The sequence below is a fragment of the Pongo pygmaeus genome, chromosome 16 (genome assembly GCF_028885625.2).
Source record: "Pongo pygmaeus isolate AG05252 chromosome 16, NHGRI_mPonPyg2-v2.0_pri, whole genome shotgun sequence".
Classification (NCBI taxonomy): domain Eukaryota; kingdom Metazoa; phylum Chordata; class Mammalia; order Primates; family Hominidae; genus Pongo; species Pongo pygmaeus.
The window spans coordinates 71,972,622-72,000,029 of record NC_072389.2 but is presented as its reverse complement, the minus strand read 5'-3'; the positions used below and the strand labels follow the sequence as shown (position 1 = coordinate 72,000,029).

Here is a 27,408-nt window from a genome sequence, read left to right as displayed (position 1 = left end):
AGGGTCTTCCTTTGTCATCAAGGCTGGAGTGCAGATAGACAAAAAAGTAGCCCACGATCACAGCTCACTGCAGCTTCAACTTCCCCGGCTCAAGTGATCTCCCTACCTCAGCCTCCCAAGTAGCTGGGACCACAGGCACAGACAACCATGCTTGGCTAATTTTTTTATTTTTGTAGAGATGGAGTCTCCCATGTTGCCCAGACTGATCTCACACTCCTGGGCTCAAGTGATCCTCCCAAAGTGTTGGGATTACAGGAGGGAGCCACTGTGCCCAGACTATTTTTTTTTTTTTTAAACATTTTCAATCTGCAGTTGGTTGAATCCGTGGATGCAGAACCCACAGACATAGAGGACCAACTGTGTGTGTGTATGTGTGTATGTGTTGTGTGCACGTGTGTGTGTGTAGTTTTTACTAGAACATGTGTCCACTAAAAATATATGCCCTTAATAAAATGTTTAAAATTTGAATAGTAAAAATTAAACCTCAAAAGAATCCAGTTGAGTCTATTTTGCGCAACAGATATAGCTAGTTTTTCTATCTTGTATTTTCATAAGAGAGAAATGATAAATAAATTGATACTATAAATTCATTTTCAAAAGGATCTTTCAATGAACGTCAAAGATCAGTACAGACACTATTCAACCTTCTGAAGTTTCTGAATGGGCTAGGAAAATACAATAAAGTTCATAACGATGACCCTGAAACCCAAAAGTATATATTAAAGATTATAAATTATTTGGAAAATAAACTTTCAAGTGTAATATAAATGGGTAAAGAAAATATAAAACAAACATTGCTTTACAGAACCTATCAAAGAATGGCATTCCCTAAGCATTCTGGATAGATGAGATGTGTGGTAGTACATTGGCTTCAGTAGAATATAACTATATGCAAGTATCACAAATTTATAGAGAGTGAGAAATGACATTGAATGGGCTACTTTTTTGTCTATCTTACTAGGCAGTAATAACTAAGGGCACTGACTGTCTTATTTATCCATTTCCCAGGAACTAAGACAGTGGCTGGCATATTATTGGCAGTTAATAACTGCACACAGAATGACTGAATAAAAGAAAAACCAATTTTAGAATAAAAAAAAACTCACCAAATGATTCAAAGATGCAAGTTCCTGACCTATTAAGAAAAAACACATACATGCAAAAACACTTCAGGTATTTTCTATTACATATTAAGGAATCTATATAAATTTTTTATAGTTCCTATATGAAAGAGATTGTCAAGCTAAGTAGTTCCTCACAAAAGGCCAAGTTTCCTGGCATATTATACCATAAATATATACCAATATTTATTCTAAAAATGATCACAGCTGCTCTCTCATTAAAAACAACCAAGTGTAGGGTATTAAAACAGCAACTCATAAAAGGATTTTTTTATTTAAAATACTAACTTCATAAAACCCCAAATGTTTGAACTAAAAACAAATAAATTATCAAGAACTATGGATATAATGAATTTGATATCTTTATTGGGGGGAAACTGAGGCCCAGAGAAGGGAAATGCTCATCTCATAGTGAACCAGGTACAAAGCCAGGAAGGACTACAGACGATGAGGGACAAGCAGAAAGAGAAAATCTGAGAATATCTGTGACTGATAACTCTGATGTGTTTTTTAATTTTTTGAGCCAGGAAAGATACTTACCTATGAAAAAACTGATATAATCTTTCTTTAGTTTGTCCAAACCAATTTCCAAAAGCATTTGAACTGGAATAGTCCCAATGAGAGAAACTGTGTCCATGGTTCCATGATAAGACTGATGAATGAGCTTACTTAGTAAACTGTTACTTCCACTATGGAGCTAGAAATCAGGAAAATTTTATAAAACCATGAATAAATATATAAATAAACCCAACAAGTAAAAGAGAAGCAAATTACAGTAGCTACAAGCTAAAAATTATAAGCTTGCATTCTTAGTCTCCTAACACTATAAATTGTTTGACCAAAACCCCCCAAGTTATAAACATCAGTTTTTTGTTTTGAGACAGAGTCTTGCTCTGTCGCCCAGGCTGGAGTGCAGTGGCACAATCTCGGCTCACGGCAACCTCTACCTCCCAGGTTCAAGCAATTCTCCTGCCTTAGCCCCCTGAGTAGCTGGGTCTAAAGGAGCGTGCCACTGCACCTGGCTAATTTTTATATTTTTAGTAGAGATGGGGTTTTACCATGTTGGCCAGGCTGCTCTCAAAGTCCTGATCTTGTGATCCGCCCGCGTCAGACTCCCAAAGTGCTGGGATTACAGGCATGAGCCATGGCGCCCGGCCGGAAAGTCAGTTTTTAAAATGCCATTCCTGGGACTAGGCGCAGTGGTTTACACCCGTAATTCCAGCACTTGGGAGGCTGAGGAGGGTAGATCACTTGAGGTCAGGAGTTTGAGACCAGTCTGGACAACATGGTGAAACTCCATCTCTACTAAAAATACAAAATAAACTGGCCATGGTAGCAAGCGCCTGTAGTCCCGGCTCGGGAGGCTGAGGCAAGAGAACGGCTTGAGCCTGGGAGGCAGAGGCTGCAGTGAGCCGAGATCACAGCACTGCACTCCAGCCTGGGCAATAGAGCAAGACTCTGACTCAAAAAAATAACTAACGTAACATAACATAACATAACATAACATAACATAACATAACACAACACAACACAACACAACACAACACAACACAACATAAGTCATTCCTATCTCATGTGTTTAAGTCCAAAGCAACAAAGAAGGGTTTAAACTTATCATCCCCAGCTACAATTCCACCAAAGAGAAGCCAGAGCTGTTCCTTTGAAACTTTACAACTAGGAATTCTCCTCTCCTAGCTGAGAGGAGAATCTTTTCCACAACTGAACATCTTCTTCTACACCAAAAATCTGTTGCTGCAGTTAAACAAGCTGCCTCAATGGTCCATGCATGTTCATAAGAACTCCTCATTGGTTACAATATCCAACATACGAACTTGATAATTTGTAAATTAAAAAGAGCTGTGAATTTACAACTTAATATGTGTTCCAAATGTTAAACAATTCATTTTAGGTACTCATAAAATATCTGTCATTTTCCCACTACTTTCTATTTCTCTACTTTAACTTTCATCATAATCTTTGCAAGGTCTTTTTACAATATATACATAAATAGTTTCACTTTGTTTGCACTCATAGTGCATGGTAAGGTTAGTAAGGTTATACTTGTAAACATCTCATGAACACAGAAACTCTCATGAGAAAAATTCAACGGCTAAAACTAAAATGCCTAGAATCACTAATGCCCAATTAAGCAGAGCTTGCACGCCTTTACTCTGGAATGTACCTTGTTTACACCCATAAAAGTTTATAACTTTTATAATGATGAATTGGTAGTCATATTACCTAAAATAATTCCTATTAAAAATCTTTTTAACTTTTTACTTAGCTTTTTCTTGACTATAAAAGTAGCACAAGTTCATTGTGGAAAATTCATAAAGTAGAGATATAACACAGTTGGAAAAAGTCTTGTTTATTATGAGACGGAGTCTTACTCTGTTGCCCAGGCTGGAGTGGAGTGGTGCAATCTCGGCTCACTGCCACCTCCGCCTCCTGGGTTCAAGCAATTCTCCTGCCTCAGCCTCCTGAGTATCTCAGATTACAGGTGCCTGCCACCATGCCCGGCTAATTTTTTTTGATTTTCAGTAGAGGCAGGGTTTTACCATATTGGCCAGGCTGGTCTCGAGCTCCTGACCTCAAGTGATCTGCCAGCCTCAGCCTCCCAAAGAGTTGGAATTATAGGAGTGAGTCGCCGCGCCTGACCGGAAAAAGTCATTTGTAACCCTTCTACCAGAGGTGACTGCTATTAAGATTTTTAGCATATTTGTTTCCAGATTTTTCTCTCCAAAAGTTTACTTCATATACAATTGTGCATATTCCTTTTTATCAAATATTGTAAGCATTTCTCCATATCATTTATCAGCATCATTTTTTCAGCAACTATTACATGTGCCATACGTAGCTATATCATTATTTACTTAGCCATTCCATTAGCAAGGGAAATTTAGGTCCTTTAAATTTTTATGCCAATATAAATGAGGCTGCGATGACTATTCTGATACATAAAGTCTTGATACATATTTATGTGTATGAGCTTAGGGTACATCCTAACAAAAGAATTATTGGTTCAAAGGCCATGATACATCGTGAGGATCTCAATACGTTACCAAAATTGCTTTTTAGAGAATATCTCAATTTGCATTCTCATCAGTAGTATATGAGAATACTCATTCACAGCAACACTCAACAATGACAGTATTAGTAGTTTACACACATTGGGCACTTAACTATGAGCTAGGCACTAGGTGCACTACATGGATAACATTAGTCAATCCTGGAACACTACGAGGTAGATACTATTCTTACCTTTACTTGACAGATGAGGATGTTGGGGCACAAGAAAAGTAAAGGAACCTGCCAAACTTTATACAGCTAGAAAGTAGCAGAGCTGAAATTCAGACTCAGGCAGTTGGCTTCAGAGCCTGTGTCTTTAACCATCATGCTATGCTGCTGAGAAAATGATCTGACACACGCTACTAAACCTACCCATGGCTGTATATCACCACGTTGTAGACTCTGGATGATCAATGTGAAACACTTCACCAAGTCTTGGTATGAAATCACACCTTGGAAAACAAGTCAGTGTAACATTATTTTCAGGGTATTTCCACAGATCAAATATATTATTAATCTTAAGGATACACAAATGAAGTAGAAAGCAAGAATCTGTACTTTATGAGTAGGGGAAAGGGAAAGAAATTAAAGTGGCAAAAAAAAGATTTAATGAATTTCTAAAGAAAGAAACCAAATTCAGATTGCCAAAAAATACACGCTTAGTAAAATACTAAAGAATATCTTTTCCTTTTTCTAATAATTATAATTCCAGTAAGGTATATGTTTTGGTTCATATAAATAGAGCATGAAAATTACCTAAGTCTTATACTTAAAAAGGCAGGAGAAAAGGATAATTCTACAAATTACCTTGTCTTCGTACAATTCTTAAGCAGAATGCACCAATGTGTCATTAGAAATGAATTAGATAAAGTTAAGAAACAGACTTCCCCACAAGACTAGTGGTACACACTGTATTATTTCCAAAAGACTTAAAAATAAAATAAGAGGAAAAATTTAAATCATGATGGACACCTACTACTGCTCATTTTGCACCACAGTTGCTCAGCAAAATCAAGATCACTCCGAACTTTGAAAAGACGCTTGACGGAACGATCGACTGCAGCAGTGTCATGCTTCACTGTCTGAAAAAGAAGCAAGCTTCAGAAAATACTCAGTTGTTTTTTTTTTTAAGTGAAATAATTTAAGCCTTCAATGCTGCTCTGAGAAATTATGGATTCATGAACACACACAAAGATATGAATGCATTTTCTACAACTTCATTCACTAATGAGGAGATACAAATCAACAGTGAAAAACAAGACCCTTAATATTGTTTTAAAATTATAGTGCCTAAAAGTGAGCATTCAGCTTTCCCTCCGTGTAAAAAAAAAAATTTAATTACCTTGGTCTCCATTTTCCTATTTGTCAGAAGAGAATGAGAATATATCTAGTTTAATTAAACAGTACCATCTTAGAGTATATTAATATATGATAGTAGAGCCATTTTATAGTAATATTAACATATTCATTTCTACTTCTCTGCAATTGAGCAACTAATAATACATATATACCAGTTCTCTTCAAAAATATTTATCAGTTCTGACCAGGCACAGTGGCTATGCCTGTAATCCCAGCACTTTCGGAGGCCAATGCAGGTGGATTGCTTGAGCCCACGAGTTCAAGACCAGCCTAGGCAATATAGTGAGACCCCATCTCTACAAAATATTTAAAAATTAGCCAGACATGGTGGTGCACACCAGTAGTCCCAGCTACTCGGGGACCTGAGGTGGGAGGAACGCTTGAGCCCTGGAGGTCAAAGCTGCAGCGAGCCATGGCAGACCCACTGCATTCCAGCCTGGGTGACAGAGCAAGACCTTGTCTCAAAAAAATAATAATAATTAAATTAAATTAAAATATTCTTCAGTTCTTAGGGAAAACAATAACCAGTGCTGACAACAAAGATCAAAAAAAATTCCCCTTAAATGCTGCCTTGATATACCAAATCCATTTGCGATGGTACAACATGAACGATGTCAGCATGACCGAATTTTAAAAGCTATTTCTGTGTATATTTCTAACTGATAATAATCACTTACCTCAACTTCAGTGTCTTTTTTTGTAGAATCACCAAATCCATCCAGCTTATTTAAGTCTAGAAAGTGGCAAAAGTTTATTAGCTCTTGATTTTTCTGCTTTCCAAATTATTTCCATCCTAATCCTATTTTCAAATGGTAAATGGGGACAGTAGAAGTATAACTAAGGATTTTAGCAAATCACTGAACTCTGGTGGAGATTATAATAGATACCCATCAGGTAGGGGTGTGAGGATGAACGGAGGTAACAGAAAAGCCCCTGACACATGGCATCAGGCACATGGTAGGTATTCAAAGGCTACTGCTTCATCTCTTTTTTCCTTCAATCTCAAATGTAAATTAAATCTTATTAATTCTTAGGATTACTTAGATCTCTACCATTAGCAATTCAGAACAAAAGCTGTCCCTCTGACCATAACAGATCTCATAGCTTTGTATATATTCCAATCAAAAAAAGAGTATCAAGCTTAAAAAGAAACTTATATTTAAACATAGCAAGTATAAATTCTCAATTAATAAAACAAGTAATACACCATTCAGAAATTCCTGCACAAGTTCAACAGCAGATTTTGCTTCCAGGGGCTCGAGCCATTCAGTGACACCAGTCCTCAAACCATCAGCCAAAACCTACAGGAGATTTAAAAACCCCAAAAACTTGTTAGCAGAAAACACTGTTTAATCAATAAGGATGTATGTAATAATAATATTAATTGCAGTAACATTTCTTGAGTGTTTATCACATCCCAGTACTGCTGTGGTGCTTTATATATAGTACATGTTATTTAATCCTAACAAAACTCTATGGTAGATATTACTATTATTCTCATCTTATTGAGGCTAAGAGAGGTTCAGTAACTTGCTCATGGTCACACAATTAGTAACTGATAGTGCCAGGATATATACCCAGTGGTCTGATCCCAAAGATGGTACTCTGAACAATGATGCCACGTGCATAGGTGCTACAGAGGACTTAAGACTGAGGATACTGGGTTTGTCCTGGAGATGCTTGCAACTTTGGCAAAGATAGACAGATAAGACAAATGAAGTAGTCTGGGGATGAATAAATGTAAAAAGTGGAAGTTTATATTAAAATAATATAAATATGTATGCACATACATACAATATCTCAATGGACTTAAGAAAAAGCAGTCAAGTGCCGGGCGCCGTGGCTCATGCCTGTAATCCCAGCACTTTGGGAGGTCAAGATGGGTGGATCATGAGGTCAGGAGATCGAGACCACCCTGGCTAACAAGGTGAAACCCCGTCTCTATTAAAGAAATACAAAAAAATCAGCCGGGCATGGTAGCGGGTGCCTTTAGTCCCAGCCACTCAGGAGGCTGAGGCAGGAGAATGGCGTGAACCCAGGAGGTGGAGCTTGCAGTGAGCCGAGATCGTGCCACTGCATTCCAGCCTGGGCGACAGAGTAAGACTCAAAAAAAAAAAAAACACACACACACAAAAGAAAAAGAAAAAGCAGTCAAGTTAGGCCGCAAAAGCCAGTGAAACAACGTGTAACTTCAGTTGCAACTCAAATGTGGGAACAATAGGCTGGCAGGAAAACGGCATGAAATAAGATGAAGAGGGTGGTGTGATCCCAACCAGGGTAGAAAAAGCAACTAAGAAGCAGTGGGAAATAGGATTAGAAGAAATAGCAGCTAAACCATCAAGGAATCTTCAAAAGTTTTTCAACTTCATATGGCAGAAAACAGCCAATGTTGATTTTTTTGGCAGGAAAATGACATGATCTAGTTAAGAATTTCTCTATCAGAAGTACCAATGATGGATTCCTAGGAAAGAGAAAATACAACATTTCCCAGTTGAAATGCTATCATCCCCCAGTCCTGGGGGGACGTCTTTAGAAATATGTGAAGATGGTTGGGCATGGTGGCTCATGCCTGTAATCTCAGCACTTCGGGTGGCCGAGGCAGGTGGATCACTTGAGGTCAGGAGTTCAAGACCAGCCTGGCCAATGTGGCGAAACCCCTCTTGTACTAAAAATACAAAAAAATTAGCAGGGCGTGGTGGTGGGCACCTGTAATCCCAGCTACTGGGGAGGCTGAGGCAGGAAAATCACTTGAATCTGGGAGGCGGAGGCTGTAGTGAGCCGAGACTACACCACTGCACTCCAGGCTGGGTGACAGAGTGAGACTCCGTCTCAAAAAAAAAAAGAAAAATATGAATATAATTTTTGTTGTCATAAATGATTAGGAGTACAGGAGAACTTGGAGCATGGAGTTTGGTGAGGGCCAGGGATGTTAAACATCTTGGTGTGTGTACCATGGTCCCAAATCACAAAGAATGTTCCTGCCCAAATGCCAACAGTGCCCCTGTTGAGAAACAATGAATCATCATTAGCGTGGTCCCAGAAGAAGATGGTAAAGATTTTAACTAAGATGAGCACAGTGAAAGAGACTTCAAAGGAGGAAAAGAATTGTATATGGGGAGGAGGAGGGTAGCAAGGTATATGTGGAATAAAAGAAAAAATCCTATCCATTTATAAAATATAAGGGGTTGAACACAGACAGACTATGGTCACATGTATATCTAAGATTCTGTGACTTTTTAAGGGAGACTTGAATTAGACAAACACACATTTAAATGAACTTGTGCCAGCTCTTCCATTTACCAGTTTGTTGTCACCTTCAGGCAAAATAACTGAACCAGCTAGCACCATGTGTGGCACACAGCAGAGTGGCAGCTTCTAGCTATAGTAGTAAGTAGTGGTGATAGAAATAACAGTTCTTACTAAAGTGAAATATGAGATTTCTAGTGTAGGAAATTGAAGGAACGATGGGACCACAGACAGAAATGGGGGGTTTTCAAAGAGGATGTAGTCTGGAGAAGATAGTTTCATTTTCAACATACTGACTGTTGAAGCAATTATACAATTGGAGAGAGAAGGGCAGAGATGTGAGGGCAAAAGTATGATGGAGGCCCACAGTAAGGGTCCTAAAAGAGGGGCTTTCAAGAAAGAAGAAAGGTGAGAAAGGTAGGAAAACTATCAGTTTTGTACAAACAGGAAAATAATACTTACTCATAGGAAGTAAAAGTATCAAAAATAGTTGGTACTATGCTAGATGGTAAGGGCACAATAGGGAACCAGGCACTCAAATCTAGTAGAGGAGACAGATAAGTAAACAAATTACCGTGTTTTATAAACACACTGACAAGAGGTATGTGTGGAGTTCTACAGCAACACAAGCCATTCTGTGAGATCAATGCAACCATCATAGAGAGCTCACCTAGCAAGGAGGTGGGAGAAGTGCATACCAGGTAGATCAAGATGCACACACCAGAAGGTGATAGAGTATGACAGGATCCGAGCTACAAGCAAGGAGCTTGATATGATGAGGGTTGGGGGTTCAGTGGGAATGGAAGTGAAGTGTGAGATTCAGCTAAAGAAATAAGCAGGAACCAATAAGCACATGAAATCAAAACTACAAAGAGATACCACCTTACTACCACTAGGATGGCTATAATTAAAAAACAGACAATATCAAGTGTTCACAAAGATGTAAAGAAATCAGAACCCTCATATACTACTGAAAGAAATATAAAATAACTACTTTGGACAACAGTTATACTTTGACAGTTCCTCAAAAGGTAAATATACAGTTATCATATGACCTAGTAACTCCACCCAAGACATGTGAAAACATGTCTACACAAAACTTGTATGTAAATGTTCATGGAGGCATTATTCATAATAGCCACAAAGTAGAAACAACTAAGATGTCGATCGACTGATGAATGAACACAATGTGGTATATCCACACACAATGGAAAAATAAATAAATTAATTAAAAAAAATAAAACAACACAAAGGGTGAGAGAAATGTAGCTATTAACAACCTAATGCTCCCGTTAATTGTAAGGACAACTACCACATAAGTAAAATTTAACTGCCCAAACTGTCAGAGCTTCTAATGGATACATAACATCTGAACAAGTTTTGAGTAACACAAACCTAAGTAAAAACAACAATAGCACACATTTTTATAAAAACATGAGATTTAAGGAAAGGAATTCTAGAAGGATACTCACAAGAAGAAATTTCAGTTCTCTATAGAGATGATTCAAAGGACCTCTGGGCTCTCCCGATTCCACTTTAATATTCTAAAAAGTTTCCAAAGTCTGTCAGTTTTCTACTGCTAATCCCATCTTTTCTACATAAGTGTTATACTTGCATTTCAAACTATCTTTCACACATTAAAGAATATATTTCATAAAGGACCAATGAATTGAAAAATGAGGTCAACACATCATTTAGAACATCTTACTCAGAGATTTTGCCATCTTGACCCAATAATCTAAATTAAAACCACTTATCCTCTTTCTATGACACAAACAATTGTACCTATGTGGAACAACTGCCCTCCTCACACACTCTCCTGCCTTTTCCCAAGGAATTTCCAGGAGGACAAGGTAGGAGAAATTTAAATAAATATATCTCAAGATTTGGTGATAACTTAGCATTATCACAAACCAAAATGAAGTCTCCCAATAAATCTGTTTATTAGACTCCTTCTAACTAAACCAACAGTGTGCTGTCCTAGTCAGAGGTCAATGTCTTACAAACCTTAGATTGCAAACATAAAAAAAGAAAAACGTAAATGCCAATGTATGTAAATTCCCATTACAGGAAAAGTATAAAGAATATAATTATCCATGGCTGGGCGCAGTAGCTCACACCTGTAATCCCAGCACTCTGGGAGGCCGAGGTGAGTGGATCAGTTGAGGTCAGAAGTTCAAGACCAGCCTGGCCAACTTGGCGAAACCCCGTCTCTACTAAACTTACAAAAATTAGCCGGGTTTAGTGGCACCCCCCTGTAATCCCAGCTACTCAGGAGGCTGAGGCAAGAGAACAGCTTGAACCTGGGAGGCAGAGGTTGCCGTCAGCTGAGATTATGTCACTGCACTCCAGCCTGGGTGACAGTAAGATGTCTCAAAAAAAGAATATAATTATCCATAATCTTGCCACTCTGAAGGAACTACTATTAACACTATCCAGGCTTCTGTATATACATTTTTTAAAAAATATAGTTGAGATTGCATTACATAAATAATTTTATACTTTTTCTTTTTTCTTTTTTCTTGATAATAAGCACATCCTATTATTAATATTCAAGATTTTAAAACATGCTTTTAGAGACTGTATATAATATTTCGTCATGAAATCTATTTTAGGCCAAGTGTGGTGGCTCACGCCTGTAATCCCAGCACTTTGGGATTTCGAGACCAGCCTGGCCAACATGGTGAAACCCCGTCTCCACTAAAAATACAAAAAAATTAGCTGGACATGGTGGCATGCACCTGTAGTCCCAGCTACTTGGGAGGCTGAGGCAGGAGAACTGCTTGAACCCAGGAGGGAGGCAGAGACTGCAGTAAGCTGAGATGACGCCACTGCACTCCAGCCTGGCAGACAGAGCGAGGCTCCGTCCCAGAAAAAAAAAAAAACAAGAAATCTATTTTAACTATTCCCTACTGAACATTCCAGTTTTGTTTATAGTATTTTGGAAACACAGTTACATCACTGCACTGAATATCTTACACATGAATTTTTGTTAGCAATTTTGACTAATTTCTTTTTTTTTGAGACGGAGTCTCACTCTGTCACCCAGGCTGGAGCACAGTGGCACGATCTTGGCTCACTGCAACCTCCGCCTCCCAGGTTCAAGCGATTCTTCTGCCTCAACCTCCCGAGTAGTTGGGACTACAGGCACACAACACCACACCCAGCCAATTTTTGTATTTCTAGTAGAGACAGGGTTTCACCATATTCATCAGGCTGGTCTTGAACTCCTGACTCCATGATCCGTCCTCCTTGGCCTCCCAAAGTGCTGGGATTATAGGCATGAGCCACTGCGCCCAGCCAACTTTGACCGATTTCTTAAGACAGATTCCTAGAAATGTAAATATAGAGTGAAAGGGCTTAATATTATAATGATTCTTGATGTGTTACCAATATCTCCACCCTTTTAAGAATAAGAGGGCCAGGCACAGTGGCTCACGCCTATAATCCCAGCATGAGCCACTTTGGGAGGTGGAGGTGGGAGGATCACTTGAGCCCAAGGGTTTGAGACCAGCTTGGGAGACATAGGGAGACTCTGTCCCTACAAAAAAAGTTAAAAAATTAGGTGTGGTGGCGTTTGCCTGTAGTCCTAGCTACTCAGGAGGCTGAGGCAGGAGGACTGCTTGAGCACAGGAGTTCGAGGCTGCAGTGAGCAATGATCGTGCCACTTTACTCCAGCCTGGGTGACAGAGTAAGACTCTATCTCGAAACAAAACAAACAAACAAACAAAAACACGGATTCACTTGAGCCACCACTCAAGAGACTTTATTCATCACTAGAAAATTCTTAAGTTATATTACTATAAGGCTGAGGGCAATGATAGATCAGATCACCTGACAAAACCTTCACTGGTTGCCCTGGTGAGACGTTAGTGGCAAGGTGGGCCTTTCAGAGTTGTCCAAGCTCACACTCAGCAAGTGCCAAGGCTAGAAGCATGAAGCACCAGCAACAAGCAAGTAAGCCAACATTTAGGAGTCTCATGAACCCGAAAAGGAAATAGGGCCCACTCTTACCAGAGTTGCAGTTGAAGAGAGTGGAGGGATTTGAAGAATCTCATCCACAGGACTCCAGGAAATATCCAAAGTGATCGCAGTTTGTGATGCTGTGATTGTATCATCCAAGGCAGAGGACTTAAAGAGCTCATACTGGGCAAAGCCTTTGGATGTTACCTGAAAAGAGTGCACCCAGCAGATCATTTAGCTGTGCTTCCACATGGCCAAGAGTCCATTACCCAAACTATTTTGATCCTTGTCCCAAAAGAAGAAAGAGCACACACGCCATACTTTTGGGATATATACTTTCCATATATTTTTGGGATATCTACTTTCCATATTTTTGGGATATATACTTGCCATATATCCCAAATGGAAAAGTAAGACAATTCTTTGAAACCACAAAGATTAGCCAAAAGGCATGAAGGCATTTTAATTTTGGTCATTAGCTGATATGAAAACATAAACATTTTCATGCTACAGAAAAATATCTAGTCATCTTAGGAGTGAAAAAAAACTTGTAAACTAGGAAGGCAGGTTGATAACAATTTGAAGAAAATAATATGAGTAGAAGCAAAACACTTACAGTAGACAAGTGATGTCTTTCCTTGTGTAAATTTTTTAGGTTTTCAAGATTTACAGAATAATTTTTATCAGCTATAGGAAATGAAAGAAAGAAATGTAAAGGCACAACTCAAAATTACATTGTTAGAGCTACAAAACTGTAATCCCTCACATTCTCAGTGTACTGCAACTCAACAAAATAACTGTAAAAATTAAATTTTAAATCACAGATAAGTGAAATGTTAATAAGAGACGGAAAGTGGGCTGGGTATGGTGGCTCACACATATAATCCCAGCACTTTAGGAGGCCAAGGAGGGAGGATTGTTTGAACCCAGGAGTTCGAGACCAGCCTGGGAAACATAGCAAGACCCTGTCTCTACAGAAAATTAAAAAAACAGCCAGGTGTGGTGGCATGTGCCTGTAGTCCCAGCTATTCGGGAGGCTGCAGTGAGAGGATTGCCTGAGCCCAGGAGGTTGAGGCTGCAGTGAGCCATGATTGCGCCACTGCACCCCAGCCTGGGTGACAGAGTAAGATCCTACCTCAAAAAACTAAAAAAAAGAATTTAAGTGGAACAGCCAGGCACAGCAGCACTTGCCCGTAATGCCATCCTGAGGTGGGGGGATTGCTTCAGGCTGAGTGTGAGACCAGCCTGGGCAATACAGTGGGACCCTGTCTCTTAAAAACAAATTAAAAATAAAAATAAAATTAGCTGGCCATGGTTGTGCTCTCCTGTAGTCCCAGCTACTCAGGAGGTCATGGTGGCAGGATCACTTGAGCCCAGGAGTTTGAGGCTGCAGTGACCTATGAATGCACTACGGTACCCCAACCTGGGCTACAGAGTGAGGCTCTGTCTCTAAAAAAAGAAGTAAATAAAGAATAAAGTGGAAGTTGGGCACGGTGGCTCATGCCTGTAATCCCAGCACTTCGGGAGGCCGAGGCGGGTGGATCATGAGGTCAGGAGCCTCACCAATATGGTGAACCCCTGTCTCTACTAAAGACCAGCCTGACAAATATGGTGAAACCCCGTCTCTACTAAAAATACAAAAAAATTAGCCGGGCGTGGTGGCGGGTGCCTGTAATCCCAGCTACTCGGGAAGCTGAGGCAGAGAATTGCTTGAACCCAGGAGGCAGAGGTTGCAAGTGAGCCGAGATCGCGCCACTGCACTCCCGCCTGGGCGACAGAATAAATAAACATAAATAAAAAATAAAGTGGAATGAGGGTCAATACTACTACCAAAAATACAATTAAATGTCTAAGATTGGAAACATATTGTCAGTTTGTATCTTCCAATGAAATTTTTCAATAATATACAAATAGAAATAAAATGAAACCCAAATCAAACAAGTGTAAACCTCCTGTCCAGACTTTTGGAGATCTGTTTCTGGTGTTTCTGGAATACCTCCCACATGCTGCAAGTTACACACTGGAGTAGATTTACGGTGATTAATGCAAGTTCTACCTTGTGCACTTTCATCATAACAATATCAATTTTCGTAAAAAAACATGAAACAGTAACTATACAAATGAATAAATACACACACACACACTCTAGAGAGAGAGCACTCACCTTTACAACTGACCACATATAAGACAATTCCTGTAATGCTGTTGTTTGTTGTGATAAGCTCAGCTCCTAGCCAACAAGTACCTTCAGGATCTGAACTGTCACATCTTACCCAAAGGGGAGGAAGGGCAGTAACTGGCAGATTAATCTTCAAATGGGTCATATTAGGATTGTGAGCCATGGTGTAAAGTCCAATTAACTGCCTTTAAAACAAGAGTAAGGACAAATTATAGATAGAGATTTCCAATTCAAGAATTTCTTTAATTTCTGAGAGACAGGGTCTCACTCTGTTGCCCAGGCTGGAATGCAGTGTGCAATCATAGCTCACTACAGCCTTGGCCTCCTTGGCTCAAGTGATCCTCCTGTCTCAGCCTCCCAAGTAACAGGGACTACAGATACAAGCCACTGCATCAGGCTTATTTTTATTTTTTGTAGAGAGAGTCTTGCAATGTTGCTCAGGCTGGTCTCATACTACTTGCCTCAAACAATTTTTCCGCCTTAGCCTTCCAAAGTGTTGGGATTATAGGCATGAGCCACCACGCCCAGTCAGAATTTTCTTTTAAAAAGATGTGAGGGGTCTTCCATCCTGGCTAACACGGTGAAACCCCATCTCTACTAAAAATACAAAAAATTAGCCTGGTGTAATGGCGGGCTCCTGTAGTCCCAGTTACTTGGGAGGATGAGAACGGTGTGAACCCGGGAGGTAGAGCTTGCAGTGAGCCCAGATTGTACCACTGCACTCTAGCTTGGGTGACAGGGTGAGACTCCGTCTCAAAAAAAAGATACGAGAGGTCTCACAGAAACAATGACCTAAAACTTAAATAGCCAAGGTGTATATATATGTATACTTTATCCATTAATAGATTCACCAGGCAGATCAAAATGCACGCACCAGAAAGTGACAGAGTATGACAGGATTGGAGCTACTATGAGCAGGGAGCTTCAATATGGCAAGGATTGGGGGTTCAGCAGGAGTAGAAGTTCAGTAGAAGTTGAAGAGGTAGGATGTGAGATTAATCTAAAGAAATAAGTAGGAGCCAGGCCGTGCGCGGTGGCTCATGCTTGTAATCCCAGCACTTTGGGAGGCCGAGGTGGGCAGATCACGAGGTCAGGAGTTCAAGACCAGCCTGACCAACATGGTGAAACACCGTCTCTACTAAAAATACAAAAATTAGCCGGGTGTGGTGGCTTATGCTTGTAATCCCAGCTACTCAGGAGGCTGAGGCAGGAGAATCGCTTGAACCCAGGAGGCAAAGGTTGCCGTGAGCCGAGATCATGCCATTGCACTCCAGCATGGGTGACAGAGTAAGACTCTGCCTCAAAAAAAAAAAAAAGAAAAGAAAGAAGTAGGACCCAATAAACACAAAATGATGCTGTCATTAGTGAGACAGTTAACAAAATTTGAATATGGGCTCTGATTAGATAACGGTATTGTAATAAGGTTAGATTTCCAGATTCTGATCATTGTTCCACGGTTATGTAAGAGAATGTATTTGTTCAAAGAAAATACAAAGTGGACTATTTAGGGGTAAAAGAGTACCATATCTTCACTACATTGTCAATACTTCATTTTTAAAATGGTGTATGTGTGTACATTACCATATATATATACACACACAATCTATAATTATAACAATAGTTATAAACATATTGTTATAATGATATATAGTTGTAACAATATACATATATAACTATATATGAATACATACATAGCAATATACTGCTTTGCATATATCTATCTAGAAAGAGACACAAGAGAGAGAAAAAGGAAAAGGGGAAGAAGGAGAAAAAAAAGAAGCAAATGCTGTAAAATCTAAGCAATTGGTGAATCTGGAGTAAGGATATACAGAAGTTAATGCACTATTCTTGTAACTTTCCCGTAAATTTGAAATTGTATCAAAATTGAAAGTCACCAAAAAATGTGGCTTACATTTTGATTTTTCAAAGACATGAAAACTAAATTGATTACCAACAGATGTCCAGGAAAAAAATTTCTAGGGGATTTTACTTCCAAAAAGAGGTAAAATAACCCCAGAAGGAAAACGCAAGAAGAAATGGAGAGCAAAGAAATAAGCACATGAATCAACCCACACAAACACTGGCTGGAGAAAATAATACAAATAAATAACATTTAAGTCGTAGGGAGAAAACAGGCCAAATATGACTAAAATCAAGTACCTATGAAGGAAAAGGCTGATTAAACTTTTAAAACTTCTAGGCTGGGCGCAGTGGCTCATGCCTGTAATCCCAGCATGTTGGGAGGCCAAGGCAGGTGGATCACCTGAGGTGAGAGTTCAAGACCATCCTGGCTAACATGGTGAAACCCCATTTCTACTAAAAATACAAAAAGTTAGCCGGACGTGGTGGTGTGTGCCTGTAATCCCAGCTACTCGGGAGGCTGAGGCAGGAGAATCACTTGAACCCAGGAGGCGGAGGATGCAGTGAACTGAGATCACACCATTGTACCCCAGCTTGGGCAACAAGAGCAAAACTCCGTATCAAAGAAAAAAAAAAAAGAAAAAAAAAACTTGTATACAGGAAGATAAAAACCAGCATGAAGATATAATTTTGTGACTGTTATTACAGTAGTTATCATTCTCATACCATTCTGTTAGTATTTGCATGACTATATTCGCCAGAACACCTTGAAGACAAGGACTTTTTGGTTTTGGAGGCAGGAGGAGGCTGGACAGAGGGAACTGTACATAGCTACACAGTGGGGAGGCAGGAAGTGAAGCTGGAGAGGTAGCCAGAGGCTCTCAAGTTTCTAACAGGGGCACTACTGGCACCTTGGGCGAGATAACTGCTCATTGTGCGGGAGAGTCCCACGCATTGAGGGATGTTTACCATCCACGGCCCAGGTGCATTAAATGCCAGTAGCTCCTCTCAGTCACTGTGACAAACCAAAATACTCCCCTATATTTCCAATTCCCTCTGGGTATGGTACCACCCATGGTGGAGGACCAGTGTGGCTAGACAATGAAAGTTCCTGTGTGTCATTCTTAAGGAATTTGGGTTTTATCATGAAGCCAATGAAGAACCTCTGAAGGATTTTAAGCAGGAAAGAAGCTTGGTCAGGCTTTCATTTGAGGAAGAAAGACTGGAGGGGAACCAGATTACACATAAGGAAAACAATTGAGAAACAACAACAATAAATTGGTATAGAGGTGTAGAGAAAGGGAAGACAACTGCAGTATTCTTGGTCACATTTGGGATACCTATCAGATATTCAAGTAGAACTATCCTTAGTTGGGTATACTTATCAGGGGGTGGGGGAGATGAAGGAAGATATAAGGGCTGGAGGCCTATTTTTCCCAATGTTTATAAGAATGTTTCAATTTAAATCCTAGTCGCCACCCCTACTCAGCATAAGAGAAAACCTACCTTGCCTTCCCAACTGGTAAAGCAAGTGGTCCAACATTTTCGCCAGTAGAGAAATCAGATATGGCAGTTTCTTCAGATTGAAGTTCTTCAATATGACTTGTTTCTTCCTTTTCTAAAGGCTTTAAAAATGTTCTTAATTATTTAACCAGACAAAAAAGCACTTAGGATAGCAGCTGACTCTTTACTATGCTACAGAATAATGACAAGCAGAACATAATGTACTTACTTTTATACCCTTAAGCACAAATGATTGGGTTTTGGCAAGAATAGCCACAAACTAGCTTGGTACCAAAAAATCTTGCCATCAGGAGCATTTCCACTGTCCTATAAAAAGATATTGACCTTAGTTGCTAATGGCAAAGGAAGCAACTGATGCTTTTAGAAAAGAAAGTGCTCGGCAGGACATGGTGTCACATGCCTGTAATCCTAGCATTCTGGGAGACTGAGGAGGTGAATCACTCAAGCCCAAGAGGTTGAGACAAACCAAGGAAACACAGGGAGATCTGTGTCTACCAAAAAAAAAAAAAAAATCAGCCAGGGTGGTGGCATGCACCTGTGGTCCCAGTTAATCAGGAGGCTGAGGTGGAAGGATTGCTTGAGCTTGGAAGGTGGAGGCTGCAGTGAGCCATGACAGTACCACCACAGTCCAGCCTGGGCGAAAGTGCAAGACTACCTTAAAAGCAGAAAAGGAAGTGCTCCAACTTGCACAGAATGATTAGGTAAAGGTAAAATACCAAGGAAACCCAGACGTTCTTGGATTTTTCACTCTCAAAACAGGAAGACCTTCTTTCTGGGCTATAACCTTAGGCCCACAGTCTTTTTCACTAGGGCAATAACCTCTGATTGGTGTTAGTGGGTACTGTTATCCATGTGTTTACAAAATAGTTAAATAGCTCAGCCTTGCCAATAACAACAAAGGAGTTTTTCAGTGAGATGAAACTGTTATATATCCTGATTGTGGTGGTGACTGCAAGAATCCACGTGTTAAAATTCATGGAACTGAACAACAAAAGAAGTAAGTCAGCAGGGCGCGGTGGCTCACCCCTGTAATCCCAGCACTTTAGGAGGCCAACGTGGGTGGATCACGATGTCAGAAGATTGAGACCATCCTGGCTAATATGGTGAAACCCTTTCTCTACTAAAAATACACAAAAAAAATCAGCTGGGCGTGGTGGCAGGCGCCTGAAATCCCCGCTGCTCGGGAGGCTAAGGCAGGGGACTTGCTTGAACTCGGGAGGTGAAGGTTGCAGTGAGCTGAGATCACACCACTGCACTCCAGCCTGAGTGCATCTCAGCCTGAGACTCCATCTCAAAAAAAAAAAAAGAAATAAGTCAATTTTATCGATTTATTGATAATTTTACTTGTTTATTTCTTAATGAGGCTACTAGAAAATGTTAAATTGCATACGTGGTTCATATTTATTTGTACTGGACAGCACTACACTTACTCCTAAAAGAATGAGAACTCATTTTCACTGATGCGGATTTTAAAACGTGTACATGTTAGATTATTCCCAAGAAACCAAATTTGGTTATGGAGAATTAAACAACCACAAAGTCAAACCAGTACTTACCACTTTTTCCACTATGAATACTATGTCATTTTCATTTAGAATATTTTTCAAAGGGTTTGGTTGGCCTTTGCTAATCAACTGCACTTGGACACCAGCCTGTTAAAACAGGTATCAAGCAACATTATATATACACTTATATATTTCTACTATCTAAACACATAAAGGCCAGTTCTATGCAAGTCAATGGAAAATTTCCTTAAGAGACAGAGTCTCGGCCGGGCGCGGTGGCTCACGAGGTCAGGAGATTGAGACCATCCTGGCTAACACGATGAAACTCCATCTCTACTAAAAATACAAAAAATTAGCCAGGCGTGATGGCGGGCACCTGTAGTCCCAGCTGCTCAGGAGGCTGAGGCAGGAGAATGGTGTGAACCCGGGAGGCGGAGCTTGCAGTGAGCCAAGATCGTGCCACTGCACTCCAGCCTGGGGGACAGAGTGAGACTCTGTTTCAAAAAAAAGACAGAGTCTCACTATGTTGCCCAGGCTGGAGTGCAATGGCTATTCATAGGCACACGCATAGTGCATTACAGCCTCAAACTCCTGGGCTCAAGCAATCCTCCCACCTCAGCCTCCCCAGTAGCTGGAACTTCAGGTGTATGCCACCACACCTGGCTAATTATTTTATTTTTCATACAGATGGGGTCTCGCTATATTGCCCAGGCTGGTCTCAAAATTCTGGCCTCAAGCAGTCCTCCCACCTCTGTCTCCCAAAGTGCTGGGAATACAGGCATGAGCCACTGTCCTGGCCAAAACTTCATACATTCTCATTCCAACTGGAAGTTTATTCAAAAGTTTGAAAACAGACTGGGTACAGTAGCTCACACCTGTAATCCCAGCACTTTGGGAGGCCGAGGCGGATAGATTGCTTGAGGTCAGGAGCTTGAAACCAGACTGGCCAACATGGGGAAATCCTGTCTCTACAAAAAATACAAAAATTAGGCTGGGCACAGTGGTTCACGCCTGTAATCCCAGCACACTGGGAGGCTGAGGCAGGTGGACTGCTTGAGGTCAGGAGTTCAAGACCAGCCTGCTCAAACTGGTGAAACCACGTCTCTACTAAGACTACAAAATATTAGGCAGGCGTGGTGGCGGGGGCCTGTAATCCCAGCTACTCAGGAGGCTGGGGCAGAAATCGCTTGAACCTGGGAGGTGGAGCTTACAGTGGGCCAAGATTGTGCCATTACACTCCAGCCTGGGCAATAGAGCGAGACTCCATCGAAAAAAAAAAAAAAAACAAAAATGCAAAAATTAGCTGGGCATGGTGGTGGGTGCCTATAATTCCAGCTACTCGGGAGGCTGAGCCAGGAGAATTGCCTGAATCCAGAAGGTGGAGGTTGCAGTGAGCCGATATCATGCCACTGCACTCCAGCCTGGGCAACAGAGTGAGATTCTGCACAGGATAATCATTACCTTTTCCAAGCATATAACTCATTCCTTTTCCAAGCATATAACTCTATTCCTTTTCCAAGCATTCCTTTTCCAAGCATATAACTCTATTTAAATACAAATATATGCTGGACACATTGGCACCTGTAATCCCGGCTAATTGGGAGGCTGAGATGGGAGGATGGTTTGAGGCCAGGAATTTGAGACTAGTTACAACACAGCAAGACCATGTCTCTTAAAAAAAAAAAAAAAAAATTAGCCAGGTATGGTGGTGCACTGGTAGTCCCAGTTACTTGGGAGGCTGAGGTGTGAGGATCACTTGAGCCCAGGAGTTTGAGGCTGCAGTGAACTTTGATCATACTACCGAACTTCAGCCTGGGCAACAGAGTAAGACCCCATCTCTTTAAAAAATAATAATAAAAATAGAAATGTATCTATTTAGATACCTAGATAGGATTTTGCCTAATAAAAACAGGATTCTAATAGTTTTATATCGTGAATGTCTGTGTCATTCAATGTCCTTTGGCAGTCTAGTACCACAGCTCTTTTGTCACATAACTAATTCCATATTGTATGACATTTTAGTAGTTTCCAGTTTTTTGCTATTATAAACAATTGATGACATCAATTCAAGTGAACACTTTTGAATTATTTTCTTAAGATTAATACCTAAAATCACACTGATACTATCAGACTGCCTTTCAAAATGTCGCATCTACACATTTATACTTCCATCACTTATATCAACACATTAAGCATTTTCATGGCCGGGCGCAGTGGCTCACGAAGGTAATCCCAGCACTTTGGGAGGCCGAGGCAGACGGATCACCTGAGGTCAGGAGTTTGAGACGAGCCTGGCTAAGATAGTGAAACCCTGTCTCCACTAAAAATACAAAATTTGCAGGGCGTGGTGGCGGGTGCCTATAATCCCAGCTACTTGGGAGGCTGAAGCAGGAGAATCACTTGAACCTGGGAGGCAGAGGTGCAGCGAACCAGGATCGCGCCACTGCACTCCGGCCTGGATGACAGAGTGACTCCATCTCAAAAAAAAAGAAAGAAAAAGAGCATTTTCATTGTTTATTTTTACCATCTCACAGCAAAACATAAGATCTTACTGTTTTGTCATTTGTTTGATCAATAATGATGGTGAACAGTTTCTTTTTATCTTTTTTTTGAAGATAGGCTCTTGCTCTGTCACCCAGACTGGAGTGCAGTGGCACAATCTTGGCTCACTGTAGCCTTAACCTCCTAGACTCAAGCGATCCTCTGGCCTCAGCCTCCCAGTAGTAGTAGCTGGGACTATAGGTGCGTGACACCACACCCAGCTAATTTTTTTTTGCTTTTTGTAGAGACAAGGTCTCACCATATTGCCCAGGCAGGTTTCAAACTCCTCGGCTCAAGCAATCCTCCCACCTCAGCCTCCCAATGTGCCAGGATTACAGGTGTGAGCCACCACACTCGGCCAAGGTAAACAGCAGTTTCTAATATGCTTATTAATCATAAATATCTCTCATTATTTGAATCCATTTGGTTTCTTAGTTTGGATATTAAAGCATGAAGAAACCAAGCACAGAGAGCCAAGGATACTGTGTTATTCTAATCTACTAGGTTCTTGAGTTTCAGGTACTGTTGTGGGTTGAAGTGTGTCCCCAAAAATGGTATCTTGAAGGTCTAACCTCCAGTTCCTATAAATGTGACTTTATTTGGAAATAAAATCTTAGCAAATGTAATCAAGATGAGGATTAATTTGGATTAGGGCAAGCCCTAAATCCAATGACTGGTATACTTAAAGGAAAGAGTTAGAGGCATAGACACACAGGGGGAATACCACTTGTCTACAGAAGCAGAGACTGGAGTGATGTGTTTACAAGCCAAGCAATACCAAAGATTGCTGGAAACCATCAGAAGCTAGAAAGAGGCAAGGAAAGATTCTTTCTTAGAGAATTCAGGAAGAGCATGCACCTGCTGACACCTTAATTTCAGAATTTTAGTCTCCAGAACTGGGAGAGAATAAATTTTTGTGTTTGAAGCTGCCTAATTTGCAGTATTTTGCTATAGCAGCTCTAGGAAACTAATACAGATATCAAGCAGCAAGAATTCAGGCAGGAAGGGATAAATGAGTTTACCCAGATATATCTGATTCTTGAGTTTGGCTAGTGAGAATTCAGACAGTGAAGGGTAACTCTATTTGCATGTTTCTTTCTTGATTACTTACTCGTGTCCTTTGCCTATTCCTCTTTTATACTTTTTTGTCTTTCTTTCTTATTGATTTTTATTTTTTATTTTTTGAGATAGTCTCACTCTGTCGCCCAGGCTGGAGTGCAGTGGTGCGATCTCTGCTCACTGCAACCTCTGCCTCCCAGGTTCAAGCGATTCTCCTGCCTCAGCCTCTCTAGTAGCTGGGACTACAGGCACGAGCTACTGCACCTGGCATTTTATTTTATTTTATTTTATTTTATTTTATTTTATTTTATTTTATTTATTTAGAGACGGAGTTTCACTCTGTCACCCAGGCTGGAGTGCAATGGCTTAATCTTGGCTCACTACAACCTCTGCCTCCCAGGTTCAAGTGATTCTCCTGCCTCAGCCTCATGAGTAGCTGGGACTACAGGCACACGCCACCATGCCCGGCTAATTTTTGTGTTTTTTAGTAGAGCCGGGGTTTCACCACGTTGGCCAGGCTGGTATCGAACTCCTGACCTCAGGTGATCCACCCACCTCAGCCTCCCAAAGTGCTGCGATTACAGGCGTGAGCCATCGTGCCCAGCCATCTTTCTCATTGATTTTTAAGAGCTATATATATATATATATATATATATATATATATATATATATGGCCACACACACACACACATAGATATTACAGCTTCTCATTCATGAGTATTTCCCCCCCAGCTTGTCTGTTAATGTATACTTTATTTTAGTTTGCTAATTATTTCATGGACATAGGTTTTATCTCCCCAACTACGGAGAGTTTACTTATGAAACACTCAGCACATATTAGATGCTAAATAAATACATGAATGTTTATAGCAGCTCCATAATCATCAAAAACTGGAAACAACCCAATGTCCTTCAACTGGTGAATGGATAACCAAATTATGGTACATCCATACAACGGAATACTACTCAGAAATAGAATGAACTGTTGATACACACAACAACATAGATGAATCTTAAATGCATTATACTAATTGAAAGAAGCCAGAACCAAAAGGCTGTATGATTTTATTTATAGGATATTCTGGAAAAGGTAAAACTACAGAGACAAAAAATAGATTAATGTTTGCCAGGAACTAAGGGAGGGCAAAGGGCTCACTGTAAAGGGACATAAGAACATTTTTGGAGAGGATACAAATATTCTATATCTTGATTACAGGGTGGTGACTAAATAATTTATCAGAAGTTCGGCCGGGCGCAGTGGCTCACGCCTGTAATCCCAGCACTTTGGGAGGCTGAGGTGGGCGGATCATGAAGTCAGGAGATCGAGACCATCCTGGCTAACATGGTGAAACCCCGTCTCTACTAAAAATACAAAAAAATTAGTCGGGTGTGGTGGCAGGCGCCTGTAGTCCCAGCTACTCAGAAGGCTGAGGCAGGAGAATGGCGTGAACCCGGGAGGCGGAGCTTGCAGTGAGCCGAGATCATGCCACTGCACTCCAGCCTGGGCAACAGAGCGTGACTCCGTCTCAAAATAAAAATAAAAACAGACAATTTTAGGATTAGAGTTGTGTTTAAAAACCAAATTGTTCATACCTCATAGAGAAATGGGTCTTTACGGATTCCTTTCTTTTCTTCATTAAATTCCCTGAAATGCAGAACCACATGTGAAAAACAGAACTACATTATCTCTCCTGTTATTCACACTCAGGAGTCAGTCATCACTTTATCTCTGCAGGACACCTATGGGAAAGGCAAAAAGCAAGTACTTACAGCGGCCCTAAGATGTAGCTGCTGAGAGAAAAAAAGCAGAAAAGAAGCAATAGGTTAAGAAGAAAAGAGAAACAAAAAAGAAACCTGTGATAGAGATTAATAGACTGTTGCCCTCAATTGGGTACAATTGATTCTCAGAGGCAGCAGGAAATTGGGTTGCCTACCTCTACTGTGTGTCTTTTCAAACACATCACCAGTTAAAATTAAAATGTAACTTGCCACATGACCTTTCAAAGTAAAAATGATTGGATTCTGATCTGTTACTGAATCCGTGGGTAACCACAGAAGTTACTTAAGGGTCCTAGGCCTTAGATTTCTATGGCTAAAATGGAAGCATCTGTCCTCCATTTTTATAACTTGTTACTCAAAGTTAGTAAATTTGATTATGTTGACCATTTCCTTTTCAAAATGTAAGCATGAAACTCCAGGATATCATTTAATTATTATCCTTTAATTCAAGAAAGTTTTAAAATAGTGAATCTAAAGCACTTAAACTGTAATCCATTAACATACCAAAATACACACCAGCCTGATCTACACTGAAAAGAAATCTTTAGTCATTGAAGGAACCCAACAGAACTGTTTCAAGAAACCATTTATATCTATATCTGATCTAATACTATATGACTTCCTGAAATAGAAACAGAAGAGCTAGGCCTATGACTAATTCACTTTTGCCATATTGTGAAAGATTGTGATTTATTCTTACAAATGTTTATGTCTTATGCATAACTCAGGGATGTTAATCAGTCTTTTTTTTTTTTTTTTTGAGATGCAGTCTTGCTCTGTCGCCCAGGCTGGAGTTAGAGTGCAGTGGCGTGATCTCCGCTCACTGCAAGCTCCGCCTTCCGGGTTCACGCCATTCTCCTGCCTCAGCCTCCAGAGTAGCTAGGACTACAGGAGCCTGCCACCACGCCGGGCTAATTTTGTTTTTGTATTTTTAGTAGAGACGGGGTTTCACCGTGTACTTAATCAGTCTTGCAATAATGTCTCAAGCATGTTTAATAGAGGCCAGTCACTCCTGCTAGATGCCGAGAATATCAAACAAAAGCATAGTCCCTGGTTCACAGTCCTGACTGGATTCCAACAAGTAAACCACAGTTCCATGGTGATAAGTGCTCAGAGAGAGGCAAGTAAAGGAAGCTATGGTAGAAATTTAGCTATAGGGCTTAAACTTTATCCTGAAAGCCAAGAGGAACTCACTAAATGACTTTAAATGGGAAAGATCTGACAGTAATGTAGAGGGTAATAACTTGGAGTCCAGGAAAATAGCTGTGAATAACTTGTAGCACTTCAGAGGCCTGATAATGGCCTGAATGAAAACAGCATGGATGGAGGAAGAATAAGAGGATCGACTAGATAAGGCAGCGGTGGGGGTTTTGGAATTAGAACTCTTCAGAGACAGAATTCAGAAGTAGAATGTCCAGTTGGAGGAAAAGATTAATTCAGCTTTGCAGGTATTGATCTGAGTCCCGTGTGAAAATTCCCAGTAGGGGGGGAAAAAGTGTTATACTTTCTATGTGAAGTATAAAGGGTTTAAATAGGCCGGGCATGATGGCTCACGCCTGTAATCCCAGCACTTTAGGAGGCCAAACTGGGTGGATCACGAGGTCAAGAGATCGAGACCATCCTGGCCAACATGGTGAAACCTCTTCTCTACTAAAAATAAAAATACAAAAATCAGCTAGGCGTGGTGGCATGCGCCTGTAGTCCCAGCTACTCGGGAGGCTGAGGCAGGAGAATCGCTTGAGCCCAGGAGGCAGAGGTTGCAGTGAGCCAAAATCGCACCACTGCACTCCAGCCTGGCAACACAGCGAGACTCCGTCTCAAAAAAAAAAAAGAGTCTAAATAAAGTTGTATCAATAGAGGACTTATTTATTTATTTTTAGAGACGGGTTCTCACTACGCTGCCCAGGCTGGCCTCCAACTCCTGGGCTCAAGCGGTCCTATTGCCTCAGCCTCCAGACTAGCTAGGATTACAGGTATGTACCACCATGCTTAGTTAATAGGACATTTTTATTTTTATTTATTTGTTTTTGAGACAGAGTCTTGCTCTGTTGCCCAGGCTGGAGTGCAGTGGCACGATCTCGGCTCACTGCAACCTCTGCCTCCCGAGTTCAAGCAATTCTCCCAAGTAGCTGGGATTACACGTGCCCGCCACCATGCCCGGCTAATTTTTATATTTTTAGTAGAGACCGGGTCTCGCCATGTT

The 27,408-nt window shown here is 40.6% G+C and overlaps 1 protein-coding gene across 12 annotated transcripts in view; it reads right to left on the bottom strand.

The window, feature by feature from the left end:
* ZWILCH (zwilch kinetochore protein) overlaps window positions 1–27,408 on the bottom strand; it is a 526,447-nt gene that overhangs the window by 497,652 nt on the left and 1,387 nt on the right. For 4 of the 12 annotated variants that reach the window (XM_054451860.2, XM_054451859.2, XM_063652307.1 and 1 more), the window contains exons 2-14: window positions 25,020–25,071; window positions 19,878–19,973; window positions 18,304–18,422; window positions 14,923–15,122; window positions 13,375–13,445; window positions 12,810–12,965; window positions 10,268–10,339; window positions 6,757–6,850; window positions 6,227–6,282; window positions 5,167–5,272; window positions 4,563–4,642; window positions 1,662–1,818; window positions 1,107–1,135 (exon numbers count right to left, since the gene is read on the bottom strand). In XM_054451860.2, the coding sequence (XP_054307835.1) occupies window positions 1,107–1,135; window positions 1,662–1,818; window positions 4,563–4,642; window positions 5,167–5,272; window positions 6,227–6,282; window positions 6,757–6,850; window positions 10,268–10,339; window positions 12,810–12,965; window positions 13,375–13,445; window positions 14,923–15,122; window positions 18,304–18,422; window positions 19,878–19,973; window positions 25,020–25,071 (1,288 nt within the window). Of the gene's footprint in view, window positions 1–1,106; window positions 1,136–1,661; window positions 1,819–4,562; window positions 4,643–5,166; window positions 5,273–6,226; window positions 6,283–6,756; window positions 6,851–10,267; window positions 10,340–12,809; window positions 12,966–13,374; window positions 13,446–14,922; window positions 15,123–18,303; window positions 18,423–18,529; window positions 18,628–19,345; window positions 19,442–19,877; window positions 19,974–25,019; window positions 25,091–27,408 lie in introns of those variants that run through there. The other 8 variants (XM_054451862.2, XM_063652311.1, XM_063652310.1 and 5 more) reach the window with 5 other exon arrangements.